The 27249-nt window shown below is 46.1% G+C and overlaps 1 protein-coding gene across 1 annotated transcript; it reads right to left on the reverse strand.

The window, feature by feature from the left end:
• Window positions 1-1429: 1429 nt before the first annotated feature.
• On the reverse strand, window positions 1430-25475 carry RNF19B (ring finger protein 19B). The gene is made up of 9 exons (XM_040424593.1): window positions 24911-25475; window positions 21197-21402; window positions 20960-21104; window positions 20714-20876; window positions 18006-18120; window positions 17782-17919; window positions 17076-17298; window positions 15015-15146; window positions 1430-2879 (listed from the first exon to the last, which is right to left on the reverse strand). The coding sequence occupies exons 1-9, from the start codon at window positions 25402-25404 to the stop codon at window positions 2486-2488; spliced, it is 2010 nt and encodes a 669-aa protein (XP_040280527.1). The 5' UTR covers window positions 25405-25475; the 3' UTR covers window positions 1430-2485.
• Between the last annotated feature and the right edge of the window lie 1774 nt (window positions 25476-27249).

A 27249-nucleotide genomic window follows, 5' to 3' on the forward strand; every position in this document is an offset into this window, starting at 1 on the left:
CGCTTCCATAAGGCCCTTTATATCTTCAGTGGGACAAGCAATTAGGTGAATAAATACATTCTCAGTAGCATTGTAGAATATGTCAGTGCTATTTATTCGCATTTATACAGTTCTTACAGGTCCAATTTCTATAGGCCATAAAGCGTCATGAACAAATCGATTTAGATGGAGCGATTTGATTTAGAAGCATTTTCTCTGAACATAATGCATTGAATTCATGTTGTTTTTCTAGGAAGATTCTTAGATGCAAAGCATTTCATGAATCACATTCTGACCTATCAGTTCTATATTCTTAACTCACATTCAAAAATGGACCAAATAGGTTCTTATAGTGGTATTCTTATTTGTGTCTAAAATATATTTAAATTTGTAAAGTTTGAGCAAGCTACACCGTCGAGTCACACTGTTATGACTACTTTTGATATCGGCAGCGCTTAGCTCATGAAGTTAGTCACATGTGATGAGCTGGCTTGGGGAGTATAAAAGGTGTGCGATAGACTGTCTGCACACATCCCTCATTGTCATCATAGGTAAAAGGCAGCGTTATGGTCTGGGGAATGTTTTCATGGCATTGTTTGGGTCCACTCATCCATGTGGCAGGCACGCTCAACCTATTTGGGTATGAATCCATCCTTGCAGATCACATACACCCATACATGCTGACCGTCTGCCCTGAGGCGGATGGGATCTTCCAGCAAGACAATGCAACATGTCACACAGCTAAAATGTCTAACATTGGTTGGAAGAGCATGACAAAAGACTTCCAAGTACTACCCTGACCCCCTAATTCCCCAGACTTGAACCCAATTGAGAATCTGTGAGACCACCTCGATCATCATGTTCACTCTATGGATCCTCCCCCATTCACCCTCCAGCAGCTGTGGGATGCACTGCAGTCATCATGGCTCCAGATACCTGTGACAACCTGCCAGGACCTTACTGAGTCTCTCCCAGCCTGTCTAGCTGCTGCCCGTGCTGAAAATGGATGGATGTTAGCTGGTGGTCATAATAATGTGACTCCACTGTGTATGTATAATCCCAGAAACTCTGCTAACGTGTTACATCATCCAATTGTGGCCCTTTCTTCTGGGCTGCAAACTTTCCTATATACTGGATTTCTTGGTAAAAGATCTCATATGAGAGGATATACCACAATACATAAATGCTGTCAGCAAGAGATCCATGGCAGAACCAAGAAACACAATAAGGGTCCATTCACACGTCCGTTGTTTCTTTCCTGATCTGTTCCGTTTTTTGCAGAACAGATCTGGACCCATTCATTTTCAATGGGTCCTGAAAAAAAAAATCAGACAGCTCAATGTCTGATTTTTTTTCAGGACCCATTGAAAATGAATGGGTCCAGATCTGTTCCGCAAAAAACTGAACAGATCAGGAAAGAAACAACGGACGTGTGAATGGACCCTAAGATCAATTTGGCTATAAATGATGTAATGTCATGTAAAACAAAATAAGGCTCTGTGCAGACAGCATGTAAGTGTTTCATCAGAGGCATATGTTGGCAAAATTTTCTGATGTGCACTTCCAACAGAAGGCTCAGAAACATACCACTGCATAGGCACACAGTGACATACATCTCCCACTGACTCAAATTGTAAAAAATAAAAAATAAAATACACAGTATACTTGCCAACAACTTTTTTTTTTTCTGGACCTCTGAAAAGTAAAATGCAGTATGGTGCACTCTTGTACAGTTAATCAAATAGTTATACCAATGCATACCACCCCAACAGATTCCAAAAGGACACACTTTTGGCCTCCGTCAAGTGAAATGAGCCCTGTGGATGACATATATGCGAAACATAGGGCTCAGATCCAGCATTTACACTTATCAAGCGCATATATCTTCCAACAGTGTTTTCCATAGAAGTTGTTCCCAACGTCTCACAGAAAACCAAGCACTGACCCACAATTATTATTATTTTTTTTAAATAAAACTGCATGTATGGACATTTCCCATAAGCAGTTGTGTTTCTAATCAAAGCAGTAAAGATGAGATCCATGTTTCGCAGTCAGTTTATTAGACAAGCGCATCAGGTCCTACAGTAAAACATCTCCAGAATAAAATCAGGAATTTTTAATTCATTCATCGACAATTCCTTACAAAGGAAAAAAAAAAAATCTGATTCACCAAATCCCTTTTAACGTTCCACAGAACCAAATAAATTCTCTATACATCCATTCAAAGTCAATAAATTAAAGAAATTTACAGGAGCGAGACACAGGCCTTTCACAGTGACAGGCAGAACAGTGGAATATAAAGGTCCAAGACAAAGCATTTGTAGCATATGGCAGGGCTGTGCGCCGATTGGCCCTCTACCAATGGCAGAATGGGAACCATCCCATAGGCTCCTTCACACCTCCATATGAATATAATATATATACACATACACATATGTAGGTCGTAAGCCTTTTATGGGAGAAATGAAAAAACTACAAAAATCTGAGGAGGGTAAAGCAGCTCCCTTCACACTCTCACCTCTATAAATTCCAGTTTAGAGAGGACTTCCTCGCGGGCACACAGACCTTCTTGCTGTGCACACATGCGAGGTGGAGGGCTCTCGTGACGCTGTTCGGGAGGAGATGGCGGAAGTAGATGGGGAGAATCATACTCCTCTGATGCTAGGTCAGGCACATCATCAGACTGAGCATCAGAACTTTCCAGGTCACTGCGGATGCTCTCAGGTTGTGCTAAAGTTATGTCCCGGGTGGCCAGTTGGCCCCTGCAAGCATAGTCTTCCTCCCCCTCTACAAGAGGGGCGCCAGGGTGCAAAGATTCTTCTGTGCTGCTTTCACTCATCAGCTGGTATCGAGAAGGCTTGGCTTCTATATGTACTTGGATTTCCAGATTATTGACCTCCCTAACAGAAAACAAATAGAAAAGGAAATGCCATTGTGAAAAATGGAAGAGGAAATTTTTAGCCATTGTCTAAAAATAAATAAATAAAATAAAACTGTGAAAGGTCACACAAATGAAAAAATGCTTGTACCTGATAAAGGCTTTGCTGAATGGAGATTTATTAAGAATAGAGCAGCTGTATATTGTTGCACTTTACTCATTGGGGTTCCCTACACTGATAGAGTCCAGGTTACGACTGTGGTAAATGATGGACTCATACATTGTTACAAACCACCGCAGTGTGAAAATAGGACTAGGTCATGACAAGCTTTCAGCTTCAGTGCAAACGACAGCTGGCCAAAATGATGCTTCTATATTTTTACACCTCAATGTCATGGATGTTCAAGTGTGGTGACAATAGGTTATCTCTGCCACGTGTGACAAAAATGTGCTTCTGCTCCTTCGACAGTGTCAAACCTTACAGAGATCTCTAGAATACTGTATTGGCCATGCTCTGGAAACAGATGGTTGGCACAGGCTGATGACCTGATTACCCAGCACCAATTTTTTTATTCAAATACCCACATACAATGATGGACAGATTCAGTGAGGAAAATAAGTACCCGTATTTGATACACTGGTGATTTTGCATGTTTTCCCACCTACAAAGAACGGAGAGGTCTGTAATTTTTATCGTAGGTACACTTCAACTGTGAGACAGAATCTAAAATCACATTGTTTGATTTTTAAATAATTAATTTGCATTTTATTACATGAAATAAGTATTTGAGACAATAGAAAAACAGAATTTAATATTTGGTACAGAAACCTTTGTTTGCAATTACAGAAGTCAGATGTTTCCTGTAGTTCTTGACCAAGTTTGCACGCACTGCAGCAGGGATTTTGGCCCACTCCTCCATGCAGACCTTCTCCAGATCTTTTAGGTTTTGGGGCTGTCGCTGGGCCACATCGAGTTTCAGCTCCCTTCAAAGAATTTCGATTGGGTTCAGGTCTGGAGACTGGCTAGGTCACTGCAGGACCTTGTAAATGCTCCTTACGGAGCCACTACTTCAGCTACTTTCACACTCGCGTTTGGTGCGGATCCGTCATGGATCTGCACAAACGCATCCATTCAGATAATACAACCGTCTGCATCCGTTCAGAACGGATCAGTTTGTATTATCTTTAACATTGCCAAAACGTATCTGTCTTGAACACCATTGAAAGTCAATGGGGGAAGGATCCGTTTTCTATTGTGCCATATTGTGTCAGTGAAAACGGATCCATCCCCATTGACTTACATTGTGTGTCAGTATGGATCCGTTTGTCTCAGTTTCATGCAAGCAGCGTTTTGGTGTCCGCCTCCAAAGCGGAATGGAGATGGAACAGAGGCAAACTGATGCATTCTGAGCGGATCCTCATCCATTCAGAATGCATTAGGGCAAAACTGATCCATTTTGGACCGCTTGTGAGAGCCCTGAACGATCTCACAAACGGAAACCAAAACGCCAGTGTGAAAGTAGCCTTAGTTGCCGCGGCTGTGTGTTTCAGATCACCGTCATGTTGGAAGACTCAGCCACGACCCATCTTCAATGCTGAGGGAATGAGGTTGTTGGCCAAAATCTTGCGATATGTGGCCCCATCCAGCCTCCCTTCAATATGGTCAAGTCGTCCTGTCCCCTTTGCAGAAAAGCCCCCCCAAAGTATGATGTTTCCACACCCATGCTTCATGGTTGGGATGGTGTTCTGGGGGTTGTACTCATCCTTCTTCTGGCGAGTGGAGTTGATATCAAAAGGTTGTATTTTAGTCTCATCTGACCACATGACCTTCTCTCATGCCTCCTCTGGATCATCCAGATGGTCAGTGGTGAACTTCAAATGGGCCTGGACATGTGCTGGCGTGAGCAGGGGGACCTTGCGTGCCCTGCAGGATTTCAATCCATGACAGCGTACTGTGTTACTAACCGTAATCTTTGAGACTGTGGTCCCAGCTCTCTTCAGGTCATTGACCAGGTCCCTCCCATGTAGTTCTGGGCCGATTCCCGACTCCTTTCTCAGAATCATCTTTATTCCATGAGGCAAGATCTTGCATGGAGCCCCAGACCGAGGAAGATTGACATCTTCTTCCATTTTCTAATAATTGCGCTAACAGTTGTTGCCTCCTCACCAAGCTGCTTGCCTATTGTCCTGTAGTCCATCACAGCCTTGTGCAGGTCTACAATTTTGTCCCTGGTGTCCTTAGACAGCTTTGATCTTGGTCATGGTGGAGAGGTTAGAGTGTGATTGAGTGTGTGGAAAGGTGTCTTTTATACAGGTAACAAGTTCCAACAGGTGCAATTAATACAGATAATGAGTGCAGAGTAGGAGGGCTTCATAAAGAAAAACTAACAGGTCTGTAAGAGCCAGAATTCTTGCTGGTGGGTAGGTGATCAAATACTTATTTCATGCAATAAAATGCAAATTAAATTATTTAAAAATCATACAATGTGTTTTTTGGGATTTTCTATAGATTTTGTCTCTCACAGTTGATAAAAATTACAGACCTCTCTATTCTTTATAAGTGTGAAAACTCGCAAAATTGCCAGTGTATCAAATATTTATTTTCCCCACTGTATGAGATAGATACATAGATAGCAGCACTCCAAAGGAAAGTGAAATGGCTGGTGGACCCATTTATTCACCTCATTTGGTTCACCACCCAATTCACTTTACTTTCGGAGTGCTGCCTCTATTTTATTGCACCCCAATTTTGACAGTGCTGCTGTTTTCTCTATTTTTACAAAGATGAATTGGATTTTTGTCCTTACCATAAAATCCCTTTCTCGTTCAATTTATTGGGGGACACAGCACCATGGGTATATGCCCAGCTACACTAGGAGGCAACACTAGATATCAAAAAGGTTGGCTCCGCCCAGGTGGGGTATACCCTCTCCACAGCCACTAGGCTAATCAGTTTGTACCAATAGCAGTAGGAGAGAGAAACAAAAGCGAAGAGCCAACATATCCTGGATCGGGAAAGGAAACGAGAACAGCAGCCCGGTGACAGGAAAATAAGTGAAAACAAAGAGTGGGATCTGTGTCCCCCAATTAATTGAACAAGAAAGGGATTTAACGGTAAGTACAAAAATCCAATTTTCTCATTAATGTCATTGGGGGACACCGCATCATGGGACGTCCCAAAGCAGTCCGAGGGCGGGACCCACAGGTGCTGGAGAACCCTGTGACCCAACCGGACCAGGAGAGGCCATAGCATGAAATGGTTCCAAAGGAGAAAATATAGGAGATTGTCAGGATTCCAAGAACAAGTGCCTGGGAAAAGAGCCCAAGAAGGAACGAGGGGAAACACCCGGTTCCTCCTGAGGTGGGATAGGGAGCAAGGCAGATGTCCGGAGCAAGAACCAAGCGTTGAACAAGTGCGCACTAAAGAGCCCGAGGAAGGATCGGGAAGAACCAGGGCTCCTCCTGAAGAAACAGGAGAGTAGCACAGCAACGTCTGTTGGTAACAACCTAGCGCTCTGCATATGGAAGGATGCTCCAGGAGGAGAATCCATAAGAAGACAGAACGACCCAACAAGAAAATTAGACCATGAGGGTACCTTGCAGGAGGAAAAATGTCTGGAAAGGACAAAGCAGTCCTTAACCAAGGATAAAAACTTCCTGGAAACAAGCTAAAAGACCCTGTGGACCGCCCTTCGGCAAAAGGAAGGCACTTCTATAAAGGCCTGGAAACAAAGGAACCCGACCAGAAAGAGGACCCAGCAGGGAAAAAAACTAACTTGTCACAGACCAAAAACATGGCCTGTCTGGCCAACCTCCTGTAAAGGCCAGAGTAGAGAGGAACCATGGGAAGGGAGCGAGCCTCCTTCCACAGTAAGGCATGTGGGCAAGGAGAAACACCCTATGAGAAGGTGGAAACCCCATCCTGCTAGAGAAAGCAGCCAACCCCTGGGGGAGGAGGGGGGCCTAGGTAATGGCCAGGAGAAGGGAACGTAAAGACCTGCTTCCCATAGAAATAAATAAATAAAAAGAAGAGGAGGCTAGGATCGAGCCTCCGAAAGACTAACAAACAAAATATTGCTGTGAAATGTAAGACCAGAGATATCCCTGGCCACATGAAGTCTCAGGGAAAAGGGAAACAGTAGCAGGCCCTGGTAATACAAGCGGAGACACAAGTCTGAGAAATATTGGAGTAGAAGGGAGAGGACTCCAAACAAACAGTCTAAGGAGGAACAGTTCTCAAAATGAGGGAAAGCTCCATCCTGAAAGTGACCAATACGATCCAAGCTGCAAACCGTAGCATTAAACTCCCAGATACCAGGTACTTGACCTGGGGAGACAGAAAGAGCCTAAGGGGACCCAGGAGGGAAAAGAACCAAACCGGACCCAAAGAAGCAGCTGTCATACAGAGCATGTGCGGCCAGAGATGCCACGAGTAGATTCCCCAGAGGGAACAGGACAGCTAGATAGTCAAAGAATCATTGGGGCAGAGATTTTAAGCAAGATTACCCAGACAGAGGCTCAAGTAGGGTCCACAGAACTGGACCACATGAGGACAATAATAGCCAGATTATCAAGGTAAAAATGAAATGTATCCACCATAGGGAAAAAAAAACATCAGCCATGGTTAACCAACCATCCCAAGTGTAGTGGCTATCATATTGTATAAGACTGCTCCGGAATGGGAAAGTACAGCAGCCTGGATTTTGTAAAAGGAAGGCCAGATATCCATATGTCAGCAGAGGATGCAGAATTCGCCAGGGGAAGCCAGGAGAGACTACACTGACATGTAGAAACCAGCTACGAGCAGAGCACAATGAAACCCCCAAGGAAGGGGGGAAAAAAAACTGACAGGTGCAGAAAACTGCAAGGCCCAAGGGGACAGCACTACTGTCATGTAGCACCACTAATCCGTGAGTCTAAGGGTGTACAAGAGCGCCTGGACCATGGAAGAACTACGGGACCATATCAGATACCAGGGCGAGCAGCGGAAAATCCCACCCACCAAGTAGGTGTGTGGCGCTCACTAGTCTTGTCACAGCCATATCAGCGAGGACGTCAAGCGATGACCCGAAAAACGCAGTAGCGGCTGGTGCTCACAATGCTTCGTATGCTGGCAGGATAGAGCATTCAGTGGAGATCCAGGAACTCTGTCAAGACTGGACCACGTAACTGTGAAAACACAGCAGAAAAGCAGTAAAATAACGTGAGTACTCCATCATGAAATGGGGTAATGCGACTGTGCGGAATACAGTAGTACTTTATAGGGTTGAAAATCTAGCATGACAACTAACAACCTGCAATCAATAAAGTAAAAAATAATAATGTTCAATAAATGCTTAATATTTTATAAGACCGAACAGTCCATGTGAATCCATCTATTTAAGTGCCAGCCAGAAGCTTTTTACATTATTGCATTATTCTTTACAAGACAATAGGGTGTGCCTGCTGGAGAGAGGACCTTTGCCGTGTATGTAGCCAAGGTTGAGCCACTGGCACAACGATTTATTCAGATATACTAAAGTAAAAATTAAGCCTAGTACAGGGGCAATAAGAAGACTTTGAGGTACTGCACCGGGAATCAGATCTTAAGAGGCCAGCCATATACTGGATCTAAGAATTGCAACTCTACTCCGCCCAAAAAGGGGGGAGAACATATGGTTGCCAGGTACATACTTCAACCACGATGGCCTGTCGGATACAGCGCCTTGAGATAGTACAAGTACACCGCCGAGCACGTTGGTAATGAGGTGCCATATGCATACTAGGATCAGAAAAGGGTGAGGAATACAGTGTCTGGGGATGGTACCATCACTCAGCATGAAGAGGGGTCCCATGATTGCCTAGTACACATTAGAGCCAGGAAAATACACCCAGTAATGCAGGAGCCGTATGGGCCACAGATTGTACTAATAGGGCACAGCACTTGGAGATATTATAAATACTCCGCCTGAATGGGAGTAATCGGATTGCATGGTGCACACGATAATGAGAGTGGAGACATATCTACAGCAACTGGAAATGGCATAGGTACTGCGCTTGATAAAGGAGTAGAATGACTGCATGATGCATACTAGAACTGTAAAGGCTATAGCATCTGGAAACTGTACAGGTACTCTACCCAATAAGGGAGTAATACATTGTGTAGTGCAGAATAAAAACCAGACAGATGTAATGGCTACAGCATCTGGAGATGGTACAGGTACTCTACCTAATAAGGGAGTAATACGTTGTGCAGTGCAGAATAAAAACCAGACAGATGTAATGGCTACAGCATCTGGAGATGGTACAGGTACTCTACCTAATAAGGGAGTAATACGTTGTGCAGTGCAGAATAAAAACCAGACAGATGTAATGGCTACAGCATCTGGAGATGGTACAGGTACTCTACCTAATAAGGGAGTAATACGTTGTGCAGTGCAGAATAAAAACCAGACAGATGTTATGGCTACAGCATCTGGAGATGGTACAGGTACTCTACCTAATAAGGGAGTAATACGTTGGGCAGTGCAGAATAAAAACCAGACAGATGTAATGGCTACAGCATCTGGAGATGGTACAGGTACTCTACCTAATAAGGGAGTAATACGTTGTGCAGTGCAGAATAAAAACCAGACAGATGTAATGGCTACAGCATCTGGAGATGGTACAGGTACTCTACCTAATAAGGGAGTAATACGTTGTGCAGTGCAGAATAAAAACCAGACAGATGTAATGGCTACAGCATCTGGAGATGGTACAGGTACTCTACCTAATAAGGGAGTAATACGTTGGGCAGTGCAGAATAAAAACCAGACAGATGTAATGGCTACAGCATCTGGAGATGGTACAGGTACTCTACCTAATAAGGGAGTAATACGTTGTGCAGTGCAGAATAAAAACCAGACAGATGTAATGGCTACAGCATCTGGAGATGGTACAGGTACTCTACCTAATAAGGGAGTAATACGTTGTGCAGTGCAGAATAAAAACCAGACAGATGTAATGGCTACAGCATCTGGAGATGGTACAGGTACTCCACTGAAGAAGGAAGCAAGGTGGCTGCATGGTGCACACTAGAGCCAGACAGGTTCCATGGCTACAGCGACTGAACATTGCATGTATACTTCGCCTGTGGTGCACACTAGAACAAAACAGGTGTAATGGCTAAAGTCTCTGGAGATGATGCAGGTACTTCACCGAATAAAGGAGTAATACGGTAAATCAGGGCTCCCCCAGTAATATGTTGCGTGGTGCACGCTAGCCCCAGCCCCAGGGTAAAGCTCCACATACTGGAGAGGCGGCAAGCTGACTTACCTGTGTGGATAATATCCTGTGCAGCCAGGGAAGTGCCATCTGAAAATCCACTAAAGGAGATACCAACCCTGGAGAGGAGAGGTTCCTCAGTGGACATTTGTCTTTAACCACACAGAGAGATTATGTATGGTGGAAGACCCCCTGATGCTCTGTTCAGAGTCAGAATCTGTGCAGAGGTGTCCCCCGAGGAAGCATAAGATGCGTCAGGGAATGATAAGTCACCAGCCTCAGACCTGTCCTGGGGGTGACCCGAGGATGCAGAGGAGGAGCGGGACTTAGTTGTGACAATCCGAGGTAGTTTGCAGGACCTGGTGTCTGACTGAGCGTGCCCCGTCCGCAGAGGAGTCCCTGGGAGGGGCAGAGGCGGCCGCAATTTGTGCAGGCAAGCGGTCCAGTGACTCCACCATGGATTGGGAGAGTCGGACAAAGTTCCCTATGGCTTGGGACAGGGAAGAGGCCCATTCAGGAGGGACCGACACATGGTCAGGGAGACATGAAGGACCTGGGAGCAAGGTAGTGCGCACAAACAGGGAAGGCTGACCGCTTGGCAACTTTTTATCGCAACGGGCGCATGTAAAATACATGGCGACCAGGAGCGGGGGCTGGGAATTAAAGTCCTCTCTGGGCTGATAGGGAGCCAGGGAGCCTGAAAAAAGAAAAACAGCCAGGCATAGGCTGTCCTACCAGACCCCAGGTGCCGTGTTCCCGAAGAGGTGCTGCAGCAGCTGCAAAACGTGCAAGGTGGTTTGTTGGCAAGATAGAGGCTCTTTCTTCTTGAAAAAAAGAGGTGAAGTGAAAAGCTCCCCCCACAGGGTTAAAGCCTGCGCTTGGCTGGGATTGATTGGGGGGGGGAGCACCCCTCCCATAAACCGAGAGGAGCAGGGAGGGGCAAAGAAAAAGCCCGGGAAGCGGCCTAAGCGAGAAAGAAGCCAGGGCCTCAATTAAGGAGGTGGCCGGAAAAGGTGCGCAGTTAGTGAAACGGAGCAGCGGGAAACCTGGGGAAAAAAAAACAGGGCCAGAGGACAGGCTGGGGAAGATGCGGCCTAGTCCCGGCAGAAGCCGGGGACTAAAGTAGAGGGAAAGGCCGGGAGAGGCAGAAAAAGGGGAAAGGAGGGACCTAACCAGGCCCCACAAATAAAATGAATCCCATCCCTTGGCCAGAAAGGGGGGGGGGGGGGGGGTGGGTTTAACCCAGGGACCTCTTGGGGCCGGGACGCAGGGTAGAATACTTACCCTCCGGCGTTTTCAGGCGCCGCAGGGTCACCCCTTCAGCAAACTAAACACTTACGTGGGATTGCCGGCATGCCACTGCAGATGCAGTAATGGGGGGACTGGGTGACCGGCGTAGGCACTTCAAGTACGCGCCCGCAGTGGGTGCAACTAAAGTGTTAATCCACGATGGAGCCCCATCCTGCAGCAGACCGAGACCTGCAGAAGAAGGGAAAAAATGAATAAAATAAAAAAAACAAAAATGAAAAGCAGCAAGACCTGCAAAAAACAGAGCAGGTCAGGTCTGCCGCCTACGGACACTAGACTAAAACTGATTAGCCTAGTGGCTGTGGAGAGGGTATAGCCCACCTGCGCGGAGCCAACCTTTTTGATATTTAGTGTCGCCTCCTAGTGGTAGCTGGCCATATACCCATGGTGCTGTGTCCTCCAATGACATTAACGAGAAAAAATTATCATGTAATGAAAGTTAGATTTAGGTTTTTGTTTTTTTATAATGTATAAAACTACAGTAGAAGCCAGTCATATAAGCCAGTCAAACAATATTAAAACCACTCAGGAATTGTGTAACCTGCAGAAGTCTGCCGTTCCAGTTCCCCCGAGCTTCTCAGGTAGCGAACTCCCTGCTGTTCTGTGCTATTATAAAGTCACTCCTGACTGTAAATGGAGCGGCTCTGAGAATAGCGCTCACCTAATGAAGCCAACACAAGGCTATATTTATGGCTTTAATACAACTCCACTTACATTGGGTTTGTGCAGATTGTGGCCCCACTTACTTCACAAGAGCTAACCATTTACACAACAAGTTATTTTGTAAGGATGGGAACATAAAAAAAAATATATATATAAAACATCTAATCTTCCATAATACACCCTTGCTACATGCCTATCAGAGAACATTGTTTACTTGGTACATTTACAGCAATGTTTGAGGTTTCACACAATATTAGATCATTTCCAGCACATGAAAAATATTTCCATGGAAAGATTGTTCATTTCTGCACAAAAAATAAACCAAGTTGTATACTAAAAAAAGAACAGTAACATAGTATATAAGGCCAAAAAAAGACATTTGTCCATCCAGTTCGGCCTGTTATCCTGCAAGTTAATCCAGAGGAAGGCAAAAAAAAACTGAGGTAGAAGCCAATTTTCCCAAGGGGAATGTCAGGTTTAAAGGGGTTATGTCACATCTGCAAATGGATAGGGGATAACTATTAGATCGATAGGTGTCCTACTGCTGGGACCCCCACAAATCATGAGAACAGGGAACCCATAACCCCTGCAGTCCCTCTGAAATGAATGGAGTGGCTGGTAGGACCCCCACCGATCTAATAGTCATCCCCTATCCTGTGTATAAGGGATAACTTCAAACAACCGGAATATCCCTTTAATACAAGGCACTTACTAATGTATTGCGATTGTCCATATTGCCTCCTTTGCTGGTTAATTTTTCCCATCACATTATACACTGCTCGTTTCCATGGTTATGACCACCCTGCAATCCAGCAGCAGTGGCCGTGCTTGCACAATATAGGAAAAGGCGTCAGCCTATGTGCGCTCCCTTTTCCTACAGTGTGTAAGTACGGAGACCACTGATGGATTGTAGGATACAAGAAGTGTATAATGTGATAGAAAAATGAATCCAGCCCGCAAAGGAGGCAATATGGACAATTACAATACATTAGTAAGTGCCTTGTATTAGCTTTCTCTACATGAAATGCAATTTGCTGGAATGAGACAACCCCTTTAAGCACCCTTTTTCATAGGACCCACCAGTGAGCATGGAGACACCTAAGGTGGGTAGTCAATGATGACCTCCCTCTATTAAGGCGGTCCTAGACATACAGTAGCTTATTAAGCGGACAGCTCTTTCTCTCAGGACTCCCTCATGCTCAACAAGGAGTTCAGTTCAGCCATGAATGTGTATGTAATGGGGAGAAGAAGCTGCTGCCATTCATCTCTGGTAGTGGCTTATCTCCTCGGAGAAAAAAGGGATTGGGCAGAAATAATCACTTGACCCAATCATTCCCTTCTCCTGGTATCATTTGTCAGGATTTGTGTCGGGTGCTCCCCACACAAAGCAGACTGTCTGCCGCACCTGCCATTTTCATGACAGGGTTAAGAGCCCTCTGCATAGACTGGCTGACCTCCACATACATTACATAGCCAGTGTGCCCAATTCAATAGAAACTGTGTAATGCTTCATTTTCCCTGCAGAATAAAATAGCCATTAGACACTTCACTTGTCATTAAAGAGATATTCCTATCTAGACATTTAGGATATATCCTCAGGAGGTGCCATAAATGTGCAATAAGAGCAGGTCCCAGAGATGGAACCCACACCTATATCATGGACAGGTGGCCGCACGGATGTGGTTTTCTCCATTCACTGCTACGGGACTTCTGAATATAGCAGTATGCTTACTATGTGCATAGACGTCCAGATGTAAGAGCTTCTCATTGGGAATTGTGATATCTTCTGCTTGGTGGTAAAACTATACGGTCTTGGAAAACCCCAGGCGAGATGTTGAGCGCTTGTTGCACCTAATGTACTAACACACAAATTATGCAGCTCTGAGCACCAATGTGTGAACACGCGTACTGCAGCTCTGAGGATAGAAAGCACTGTATTCCTGCACCAATGCCATGTTTACAGCAAAAATAGCATAAGATAAGAATATATGCCAAATTCCTCTAAAAATGTTATGCTAGACCTCCAACCTTTCAATACAAAGGGGAGGGGGGCTGGGGGAGGGGTTTATCAAAAGGTAGTGGGGTAAAAAAAAAAAGTTTAAAGTTTTGGCACATGGCATATTTGCGCCATAATTTGGGGGGCTTAGCAGGAGGAGACAGGGCCTCCCACAGCCCGTTGGATTTACTATAACGCTACTTTCACACTAGCGTTTCTATTTTCCGGTATTGAGAGCAGTCATAGGGTCTCAATACTAGGGATCAACCGATTATCGGTTTTACCGATATTCAGGATTTTGAAAGTTATCGGCATCTCTTTTGCTGATATACCGATAACGTATGGGGAACAAGGATCGCGCTGCTATCAGCGCTCTTCGTGTTCCCTCAGCAGCACAGGGGAGAAGGAAGCAGGATCTCCCTCCCCCTGTGCCGCTGCTGCCACCAATGAGAGAAGAGAGGACAAGAGGAGGGGCAGGGCTGTGGCCACTGCTCCACCAATGAAGATACCTCTCTCATTAATTCATATACAGGAGGCGGGAGCTGGCTGCAGAATCACATAGCCGGCTCCCGACCTCTATGACAAGTAGCTGCAATCTGCGGTAGTTAACCCCTCAAGTAGCCTAACCTATTTCAGAAACTGCCAAAAGTTATAGCTCAGGTCTACGCCAGCCCCTACAGAGCACCAGAGATGCGCCTAACTTATTAGGGGGCATCTGCCGGCACAGGAGGATCAAGACTGGCGTATGGGAATACCAGTCTTGAGAAATCTCCGCCATGGAGTACAATGAATACACTTATTTCTTAGCTAAAACATCCAGCAAGCTCATCCATTTCATGAACTGTCCATATCTGCTAAGCCTCTGAACCTGAAATATGAAATTATTGGTAAAGTCAGAAAGGCATTTCCAGGAAACAAATTGAAAAAAAATTTATAAAATAAATTTACCTTTCTTGTGGGTTGTAAGAACTTATGATCGAGCCAGCCATTGCCCTAGTGCTGGCACTATCACTTGCGGCTCCAAGGCTGACAGAGTCTTTTTGGCATGTATCTTTCTGTACATCCGCCTGGACCTCCAGCCTGCAGAAATAGTAATATTAATGGGGTTGTCCCCTCTCAACATTTATGGCATATCACTAGGATATGCCAAAAAGTCAGACAGATGCGGCTTTCACTTCTAGGACCCGATCCCATTTCCAGAACAGGGCCCCCAAAGTGAAAGATCACACAGTGTATGTGCAGCTTCCTTTCCATTTGCTGTAATGGGACTTTCGAAAATAGCCAAGCACGCCCTTTATTTCGAAAATAGCCAAGCGCGTCTATTTTCAGAACTCCAATATTGGTGAATAGAGGGTGGCCCGTTCGGGAGCCAAGAGCAGATCCCAGAGGTGGCACCTGAGCCAGACATTTATGGCACATTCTAGCAATATGCCATAAATGTTGAGGTGGGACAACCCTTTTAAGGCGGTAAAGCATGATTGTTCACACTTTTTTTTATTTTTTTTATTTCCATCCAAAGTAGACATTGGGCGATTTTCCTGCTGTGTATTACTGCAAAAGCATACACTGGCATTGTCTGGCCCTCACAAAAATATAAATAAATATTGTGCATTCAAACATTTCTTTTTTTACTGTTTTGCTCTCAGTTTAGATGCATTGGAACAATATATAATAGTTGCGAAGGACATGGCCAAAAAAAAATATTAGGGCCTAGATACAAAAGTCTAAAAAGTTATCCATTAACGATGCCTGCAACATAATGCATAAAAACAAAATGCCTATGAATAACACACAGTGGCCCACATCTACTCTTGTGGCAGTGCCCGGATTTTGGTATAAATTGTGCCAAATGTTTTTACTTTTTCTTTTATGAGGCAAACAAGCCAATAACTATAATTTACTGCATGGCTTCCAGGAGGCATAGCTTTGTAAGGAAGCTTGAGATATGCCATTTGGCACCAAAATTCTGTCACAAAACAAGCCAACTAATAGGTGGTATAAAGTCAGACTAGACACTGTAAACAGGGTCACCAGATTTATCTTCCAGCATCAGACACTATGATAAATCTGGCGGTTTTGGCTGTTCTAACTTTACACTGTAACTATTATGCGCGATTTAGGCTACTTTCACACCTGCGTTAGGTGCGGATCCGTCTGGTATCTGCACAGACGGATCCGCACCTATAATGCAAACGCTTAGATCCGTTCAGAACGGATCCGTAGCATTACCATGAACAAAAAAAAAAAAAAAAAAAAAAAAAACGGATCCGTTTTGACTTTACATTGAAAGTCAATGGGGGACGGATCCGTTTGAAAATTGAGCCATACTGTGTCAACTTCAAACGGATCCGTCCCCATTGACTTACATTGTAAGTCTGGACGGATCCGTTTGCCTCCGCACGGCCAGGCGGACACCCGAACGCTGCAAGCTGCGTTCAGGTGTCCGCCTGCTGAGCAGAGCGGAGGACAAACGGTGCCAGACTGATGCATTCTGAGCGGATCCGCCTCCACTCAGAATGCATTAGGACTGGACGGATCCGTTCGGGGCCGCTTGTGAGCCCCTTCAAACGGAACTCACAAGCGGAGCCCCGAACGCTAGTGTGAAAGTAGCCTTAGTAAATCCATCTCAGTATTCTATTATGGGGTCATTTTATAAACAGTTTCCAATTTGTTTGTAGGCACAGACCAGAATTTTAACTTTGAAATATGCAGACAATTACAGCTCCTTGAAAATAAAAAAAATGCCAGGCTTTGGACTAGTCATAAGACTGTACCGAATTGCCGGAGTATTAATTGGACCCAATTTATCAAGACTAACAGCAAAACCGGCCTTGTTGTCCACAGCAACCAATCAGAGCTCTGCTTTCATTTCCTAATACCTTGGGAGATGAATGCACCAATGTCATTGGTTGCCATTGGCAACAAGGCATGTTTCATGGTAGACAGTGTTGATAAATGAGGCCCCAGGTATTTCACTAAACAGTTTTAGAAACCTACACAAAAAATTACCTGCAGTACTTGGCTCTGCCTCCACTCAGCATTCCACCAGTTAATGTCCCACCAGTTAAAGTACCGCCAGAGAGAGCTGCAAAGCTGGCAGTTTCACTGTAGTTTCCTTGTAGAACACTAAGTCCATCGGTGGGGCTTCCACTGGTGCTAAGGACACTAGTAAGGCCCTCCATGCTGCTTTCCCCAATACTTGGGTTTTTCAGTGCTCGCCAGGCATCTGCCACTAAAAGCAAAAAATAAGGCATCAATGACGGGACAAGAGGAACTGTCATGTCTTCACAGACCTGGACCTGGCTGCATACCTTTACAGCCGCATGTTCACTGGCTCTTTCTTCTAGTTGCCCCCAATACTAGGGAACGGTCTCCACCGTCCAATGTCAATGGAACGTAACTTCAGCAATTGATACTGGGAGGTGGAGACCGCCAACATGACAATTCACAGTTATCAGACACCTTTGTGTGGGAACTGGGATGGGGGGCAGATGCCGCTTGGTAAATAAGGCACATCCCCGGAAATGATGGTGCAAATATACCATGTGCTATAATCTGCGACTTTATTATGCCACAATAGGGGCCTAAAATGTTTGTAAATGTCTACTAACAGCTCATTATAGAGTCAAATGGGGGTAATCTATGTTTCACTACTACAGATGCCCCAATTGAAAGTACACTCCTCATGATGTAGTGAAACACTTGTACACATTACCTGTGATGGGCCCATCTTCCTCAAAGTCAATTTTGACCCCTTTTCCATTAGCCGTGCTAACGCCACATCCTCCGCCACGACATAAGGAAACTGGCACCACTCCATACACATAAGCTAGCATAATGGGAACACCAATGCCTGGCAAGATACAGAGAGCACCACAAGATCAGACCACAATTTTAGACTGGTTTGTAATTTTTCTTTTCCCGATCCCTCTAACTTACCAACACTGACTGCTGCCACCACAGGAGATGCAATAACGGATAAGATAACTCCTCCGGTCACAGCCAAATTCTTCTTGTGTTTGGAGGTTTTTTTGTTCTCAAAGCGGCCATGGATCTGCAGAGAGATAACAGCTAACAAGATGAAATACACAGGTCTCCTCTGTGTATCGAGAATAATGTTACTCGTAATTATCAGAATGATAGAGAAAAGGTGGATGTGGCGAGAAACAAATAAAGATGAGAGAGACACCTATGGTAGCTTTTATTACCTTCAAGACCAAGAAAATTAAGTTTCATGATGGATGTTCAATAAGTTATCTACGTTATCTAACTGTGCCAACTGAAATGCCTAATTCATGAGTTATAACACAGACCAGACAATCTTCTAAATTCATGGCCTCCACTTTACGGCACATTTCCTCTAAAGATGCTTCGACAGGTCACCCTGAATGGGGGTCATCTTCAATTGATTTACTACTCCATTTAAACTGCTTGGCCAAAAACTTTACTTGGTAGTAGGAAGGTGCATCATCACCATATACAGCAATCATCCTTTCATGGATTTCTTTAGGCTTCTTTTCTTCTGTTGTAAGGAATTTAATCACAGAACGAAGCTCCAAATCCCTCACTTTCTTTGTAGACCCGCACTGTACTGTACTTGCCTTCCTGTCACTTCCAGTGCTTTCATCAGACTGAACTGCTACTGTGTGTGTTGCATGACCAGACAGGTCTCAACCTGCACAGACAAGCTCAGCTCTCTAACATGGACAGAACATGCTGGGGTAGATAAGTTATTTCACCGGGAAACGCTCCCCACACTGGGAGGAGTTCTCTGCTCACAGCTGTAGAGACCTTAGCTACATCATCGCAGAGAAGAACCGCCACCTGGGCACTTGCATAAGAGGCCCCAGCAGAATAAAACTTCATTTTCTTGGTTCTGCTAATTATAAAAGCTAGGATAAAAGCATGATTAACCCCTTAAGGACTTGAGACGTACCGGTATGGCATGATTCCCGAGTCCTTAAGGACCCATGACGTACCAGTACGTCATGTGTTGTTCCGATTACCGCTGCCCAGCGGGCGGTGATCGGAACCCGGTGCCTGCTCAAATCATTGAGCAGGCACCTTGGCTAAACAGTGACCTCCACAGCATCCCGCCCCTTTAACAGTGACCTCCACAGTACCCATCTCCTTAACAGTAATTTCCACAACACCCAGTCCCCTTAACAGTGGCCTCTACAGCAATCTGCCCCTTAACACTGACCTCCATAGCGGACCGTCCCCTTAACTGTGAGCCCCACAGCAGCCTGCCCCTAGGGTGGCCAGAGGTCCGGTTTTAGGGCGGACAGTCCGGCTTTCAGAATCCGTCGTCCATCCGGCCTGGACGGACACAGGGATGTCCTTTTGAACAGCTCACTCTCAGACAGCAGCACTGTGCTGTCTGAGCGTGAGCTGCAGGGAGAAAGTCACACTCCCTTCCACCCCTGCAGCTGACAGAAGTTGATTTTTACCTTTATTTTTTGAATCCCCATCGGCTGCGGAGTGGGAGGGGCATAGCCTAACTGAGCCGGGAGCAAGGCTCAGCGGGACCTGGGGGCGTTTTTTTTTTTTTAAGTCCGTCTTTTGAGGGTGGCCTGAATGGCCACCCTACCTGCCTCCTGAACTGTGAGCTCCACAGCACTCTGCACCCTTAACAGTGTCATCCACAGGGCCTTGCCCCTTTAAAGCTGGCCTACAGCAGTGAAGAAAAATGGCTGGGTTGTTCTGGAAACCTGGTGTAAAACTGTGTGTATGTGGAGACTAAGGGCCTGTGAGCTTCTAATGGCTGATAAGGGTTATGTGACCAGGCTTCTATTGGCTAATGCATTTTTTTTTGGGGGGGGGGGGGGGGGGGGGGGGGGAATATCTCAGGAATGGTACATCCTAGAGAGCTGAGACCTGGTCTAAAACCTTTCTGGACACCCGATGTACCTGTATGCCAAATTTCGTGATTGCAAATGTGACGGTGCGGATTCCTTTAGCGGACATACACTCAGCTTTATATATTAGATTCTCAATGGGAGACTACAGTAAGGGGTTTGTATCTAAGGTAGTCTCGGTATAATAGTAGGTGGAGGACTGGAACGTCTGACAGAATGACTGCTACATTAATCTCTTGACAGGCCGAAATAAACACCACCCCTCACTCTTCCCTGATGTGACAGTGAGACTGTTTTCCATGTTAATAACTCACAGAGATGAAGGAATTGACAGGAAAGGACTTAATGGTCACAGAGCCATATCAAAAGTTTAGATCTGTGGGGTTTGAGAACAGAGACCGCCGCAATCCCTAAAACAAGAGGACGCTGGTACGAGACAGGCTCCATAGAAGTCCATGGGACCGTATCGATCCCAAGAAGAGAAACAGTGTGATATGCGCGCACTTCTCTCAATTTGTTCTAGGGATTGTGAGGGTCAGCACTCAGACCCTACGGATGTAAACTTTTGATAAGTCTCTATGACCTATAAAAAAAAATTGTGGCCCTTTAATATACATTGCCCCTCCAGAAAAACATCCACCTGTTTTTACCTTTAAAAAAAATAATGCATGGAATATTCACATATGGGTTGTTAAAGAGGTATTCCGGCGATATGCAGGGAAAATATAGAAGGATTCCTGCTAAAATGTACACAAATGATCATTTTTCACCATGATGTAAAAAACTAACCTTTCTCCCGACGTAAACTGGAATCCCTATGACCATGGCAGGAATGGCAATGCCAGCGATCAGGGATATGCCCACTGGAGCACCAATCAGTGTTCCCAATTGCCAAATAATTTTCTTCTTCTTGCTCCATGGCTTTTTACCCCAAAATGTGCAACCTGAGGGGCTGTAAGAGATTATATGTAAAGATTATTTTATCACATCAGCGAAAGCCTGACTCCTGGGCATTTAATATTGTAAGTTAATTACCTGAGGTAGTGTAGATCAGAGATCTCCTTCATACACAGCCAGCAGAATTCACAGCCACAAACGGCACAGGTCATGTGATTACAACTCCCATCATTCATCTTGATGATGTAAGCACTACATCTGGGGCAAGATTTCATGTCGTCGGCTGGGAAAAAAATAAAAAAATTGGAGGGTCAGAATCCACCAGCTTCTGTAAACCCATCACCCCAATGCCCAATAAATCCTAAAAATACATACCTGAACCAGATTCCTGACCATAGCTGATGCCCGAGGGGTGCTTCCGGCGCACACCAAATAAAGGTGCCCGCTGCTGGCGGGCCATGTCACATGTTTGATTTGGGTGCCACACATGTTTGCAGTGGTAACAAAATTCTGTTTGGCAGCCTTCTCTCTCACAAACCAGCCTGGGGCAGCTGGCACAACCATAGGCAATAACTGCGTACCTAAAATACAATGCAATAGGGTCAAATCCAAACACGGAGCATGGGTATAGTCTTGCTTTACCTTCCCCATCTCTCTACATTTAGAGAATTCTAATGACAGCAGCATCGAGCGTAGCGCAAACCACAGCCGAGACTGTTGGATGCATACAGATACACATATACGGTAAATGGAATTAACGTCCGTAAATGTAAAAGTAAAAACTTTTACTTTAAGGCAACCAGAAGCATCACATCTATACTCCCACTGGAGGCTCCCTAATGAACGATCTCTGCGCTGTTTGCTACACGGCAATCTAAAAATGTTCTGTCCACTGCTTAGCAACACAGCGCTGTCAGCCTCCCACCGAGACACGTCTACTGCGACCAGTGGGAGCTGGAACCCAGCAAGGGGTTGGCCAAGTTTAGAAAAACAGGGCTGCTTTCTGCTACAAACAGTGCTACTGCCTGTCCACGGATTGCGCGATATTGCTGCTCAGCGTCATTAAAGGGGTTGTAAGAGATGATTAATAAACGCGGACAGGCCCCTGAGCAGTCTAGATTCTAGAATATAAAGGTCATTAAGTTTACCTGTTTCTGCCGATCCTGCTGCTTGTTTACAAACTACGCAGTGATGTGCCGGTAAATGGCATGTGACCACTGCAGCCAATCACTGTCCTCAGCTGTGGGCTGCTCAGGACAGCGATTGGCTGCATAGGTCAGTTTGTACACAAACAGCAGGATTGGCAATGCTGGAGAAAGAGGCAAGTGTAGTATCCTTTTATATTCAAAATTTGTATTTATTTTGAACCACCCCTTTAACTTAGGTCTCATGCACAAAACCGTATTTTTGTTCCGCATCTGACCCGTATCTTTTTGAGGATTGAATGCGCATCCATTCATTTCGATGGGGTGTGAAAAACGCATCCGTGCCGCAAATGATAGAACATGTCCTATTCTTGTCAGTTTTGTGGACAGGAATAGGCAGTTTTACAACTGGGACCGTGAGATGCACATGGACCGCATCCTTATTTCACAGATCCGTAATTTACAGACAGCAAAATAGATACGGTCATGTGCAGGAGGCCTTATATGGAGTCGAACTGGAAAACCACACAAGCCATGGAGAAGTGTAATCCTGTACAAGCCCTTTAATTAATGCATACAGATGGGCTATGGGCATGCCTATGACCAGTTAGGACAATAGTATGGAGTGCCCCCTGTAGGCCTCTGAAAACCACAGCCCCAGAGGCTGTCCGCTGCTTCTGCAGTCTCTGAGGTGTCAAAAGGGTTGTCCAAGTTATTTTCATTGAAGACCTATCCTTAGGGGTTTTATGGTAATAACGATTTTTGGCAAGTGCCTGCAGCCGACCCGTGAAACTGTAGATTTATACTTACCTGCTTTACAACACACCGGTCCTCGGCGCTGCCTCTGCTCTCTCCAGAAGAGTCATACTTACCTGCTCCACACCGCTGCCGGTGGTCCATGCTGCCTCCGCTCCCTCCATCTTCTGGTCCCGGCAATGTTTAGATGTGGAAGGGCATAGACATGGTCACATGCACTGCTCCAGCCAATGACTGGCCTCAGAAGTGATGTGGCCAGTCATTGGCTGGAGCGGTGGAAGTGACCATGTCCATGCCCTTCCGCATGTAAACATCGCCAGGACCTGAAGATGGAGGGAGCGGAGGCAGCATGGACCACCGGCAGCGGTGTGGAGCAGGTAAGTATGAATCTTGTTTCAGGGGGCAGGCTGCAGGAACTTGCTAAAAAATCATTACTGCAAAACCCCTTTAAAGGTGTTTGCCTTTCTGACGTGTCACTGGGCAGCACTTGCCAAGGGCATTTTTGGTGCCAAATACTGGCATATATGTACATCGGCCCATGGAGTGTTGCATGATAGGAAGTGTATGCTCTGCAATGTGTGCCATCTTTATTTGGTGTAATTCACCCTAAAACCAATGCCAACTTGTCCCTTAGTAAAGTGTCATAGTTCCTACACTATGCGATAAATGTACCCCATTACCCCGCCAGCTGATCTTCAGGAGAAGTGTGCGGGGTACAAATGCTGGCTGAGGACCTAGGCTGTCACTTTAATAAACCAGAGGAGGGAGATGCTGCTCCTGACATCAACAGCAAGAACCGCTGGAATCCATTCCGATAATCTAACAGGTACATACAGGGGACAGACATTCCCTTACTCAATCTGTAGACTGCGCCCCCTATAGGCAAACTATACACATCATTCGCCAAGGTCTACGGATTATTCACAATGATGAACAAGTGAGAAAAATCTACCGACATATTGAGTGCTGACAAGAGAATAATGCTTCATGTGGACAAATTCACGCTGATTAATTCGACTTTCACACTAGCGTTTCTATTTTCCAGTATTGAGATCCATCATAGGTTCTCAATACCGGAAAAAAACGCTTCCGTTTTGTCCCCATTCATTGTCAATGGGGACAGAACGTAACTGAACAGAACGGAGTGCTCCAAAATGCACTACGTCCCGTTTGGTTGCGTTCTCATACCGGAGAGCAAACCGCAGCATGCTTCAGTTTTCTTTCAGTCATGGGATGTGGAGCAAGACGGATTCGTCATGACCCACAATGCAAGTCAATGGGGACGGATCCGTTTTCTCTGACACAATAGAAAACAGATCCGTCCCCCATTGACTTTCAATGGAGTTCATGACGGATCCCTCTTGGCTATGTTAAAGATAATACAACCGGATCCGTTCATAACGGATGCAGACGGTTGTATTATCAGTAACGGAAGCGTTTTTGCTGAACCCTGTCTGATTCAGCAAAAACGCTAGTGTGAAAGTAGCCGAGGCGTTCTGGGGTGAAACATGCCGCTTCATTAGACAGCGCCTGCATTCCGCTTCACTAAAGAGTACAGCCTGCATCCCGTACCCAGAGAGCAAACTGTATGCGTATTCCTTCACCTCTGTATCCTATACTGCCTGGTACAGGGGAGATTTATTACGCTTGCCTCAAAGTCCCAGAACAGGACCGTTGCTAATTTTTGGCCTATTTGCACAACTGGGACTTCCTGCAGTTTTACACCATTCACTCCAGTTTTGAAAAGTGGGAGAGAAAGTGGTTAATTCATTTGTTTCTCTCCCAAAATAGGCGGTTAAAGGCGTAGTCCTTAGATATTTTTTTTTTAAGAATAAGGGTCAGTAGGGAAAAGAATAATAACTTCTTTCCGCCAATCCACCGCTACGGCCGTTCCAACATTGCTCCGGTCCCTGCTGCTCTAGACTTGCTTGAGATTGGCGCAGTGGGCTTTGTCAGACATGTGGGCACTGGACAGAACGTGTACAGCACCAGGGACTGACATCTCAGGAGGGCTGCGATCAGTAGAGGTGATATATATATATATATATATATATATATATATATATCTCACAAGAAAACCTCTCTATGCCCCGCACCAGTGGAAGCTCAGAAGAGGGCTTCCTCCTAGCTGTCCTGGTACAGGGCACAGCCTGACCTGTGCCAGGGGAGACTGGAATGCCACACTCACCCGCAGTCTGGGGCAGGGCACCACCTGCAGTCCGGGTCAGCTGCCAGGCAGCGGCGCAGCAGGAACTCCTCGTACTTTCGGGTGAGCTGGGGGTCCCGCAGGATGGCCCGCACATGCTGAGGGCTGAGCCGCTCCGCGCACTCCGGGCACCGCAGGTTCACCCGGCTCTCGGTGATCTCGATGCGGAGGTACTGGCGCAAACAGCGCAGGCAGGAGCGATGCCGGCAGCTCAGTAACTCGGGCAGCTCCTCGGGGGGCTGACGGACCAGACACAGCGGGCACTCGAGGAGCGAGTCCTGGCCTCCTGGGGAAGAGGGGGGCTGGGGAGCACAGGCCGGCACTGCAGGCGGAGGAGGGGGAGACGGGGGTGGAGAGGGAACCGATGGCTCTGGAACTGCTCGGGTCCGTCCTGGAAACACACTGGGCAGAGACAAGAGAAGCCGGCGGCGGCGGGCCCCGGGGCAGGGGGGAGGCTCCGCGGAGCACTCAGTCATGGTACGAGTACCGAGGACTACAAACCAGGAAGTGATCAGAGTACGGGTGTGGACTGCGCCTGCGAATACTACGCCCTGCTCAAGTAAACGTACTGTCAACTGGAAGCACTGAGCTCCGCCCCAGTGAGGGCATACCGCATGCGCAGAAGGCTCCAGTGACTCGTTAGCTCGCTGGCGGATGTGTGTTCTCACAACGTGATGTGAAAGTACGTGACAGGTTTATCAGGAGGATTAGAGCACTGCTGACTTCTCAGTGTCTTCCTCAGAAGACTACGTGTACACTGGAAAAGAAAAGATTCACTACACGTCTATAAGTGCGCACAGTGGCTCATAATGTGTCATGGTCAGATAGCAGACACCAAAGAGAAAAATAATACAACTGTCTAAGAGCATGAGCACTAAGGCTATGGTAATATGGAAAAAAAAAAAACGCAATGTATCCTGCAGCATCAAATACCGGCAATTCTTTGCTGGGTGAAACGATACATGAATTTCAGCCATGGTTTTTCAGGTTTTGTTTTTGCAGCATTCATTATATGCTTTAAAGACATGAAAAGCTTATTCGCTGGTCAGTATGATTACAGCAATACCAAATTTATATACTGTATTTTTCACTTCATAAGACGCAGGCACCTGATAAAACACACCTAGGATTTAGAGGAGGAAAATCAGAAAAAAAAAATCAGCAGATCCCCAATCTTCATCAGACTTCAGATCAGACCTCAGATCAGATCCCGATCAGAGCTCAAATCAGACCTCAGATCAAAGATAAAATAAATAAAGTTACCTCTCATGCTTTGCCACCGCTCTGCAGATCTGGTGGTCTCTCCTGCACCCACCGCTCCCTGGTCTTCTCAGGGCTGCACTGCACTGTGACCTGATTGCCTACAATGTCAGGTCATAGCGTGCGCTCTATGTCCTGATGCTGTACGTAGTAGGGACAGTCAGGGCCGCTGATAGAAATCATGGGGCCCCGTACGGCATACATGACGGGGCCCCCTTCAGCTCCACCCCCTGATCCCTCCTTCAGCCACACCCCTGGCCCCGCCCTTGGCCCCTCCCCAGACGCCGCCTTCTGTAAGCCCTGTAAGGCTTCATTCAGACGTCCGGATGCGTTTTGCGGATCCGATCCATCTATCAGTGCATCCGTAAAAATCATGCGGACGTCTGAATGGAGCTTTACAGGGGGTTGATCAATGACAGGGGGGTAATCAATGACAGGGGGGTGATCAGGGAGTCTATATGGGGTGATCACCACAGTCATTGATCACGCCCCTGTAAGGCTTCATTCAGACGTCCGGATGCGTTTTGCGGATCCGATCCATCTATCAGTGGATCCGTAAAAATCATGCGGACGTCTGAATGGAGCTTTACAGGGGGTTGATCAATGACAGGGGGGTAATCAATGACAGGGGGGTGATCAGGGAGTCTATATGGGGTGATCACCACAGTCATTGATCACGCCCCTGTAAGGCTTCATTCAGACGTCCGGATGCGTTTTGCGGATCCGATCCATCTATCAGTGGATCCGTAAAAATCATGCGGACGTCTGAATGGAGCTTTACAGGGGGTTGATCAATGACAGGGGGGTAATCAATGACAGGGGGGTGATCAGGGAGTCTATATGGGGTGATCACCACAGTCATTGATCACGCCCCTGTAAGGCTTCATTCAGACGTCCGGATGCGTTTTGCGGATCCGATCCATCTATCAGTGGATCCGTAAAAATCATGCGGACGTCTGAATGGAGCTTTACAGGGGGTTGATCAATGACAGGGGGGTAATCAATGACAGGGGGGTGATCAGGGAGTCTATATGGGGTGATCACCACAGTCATTGATCACG

The sequence above is a fragment of the Bufo bufo genome, chromosome 3, assembly GCF_905171765.1.
Source record: "Bufo bufo chromosome 3, aBufBuf1.1, whole genome shotgun sequence".
Classification (NCBI taxonomy): domain Eukaryota; kingdom Metazoa; phylum Chordata; class Amphibia; order Anura; family Bufonidae; genus Bufo; species Bufo bufo.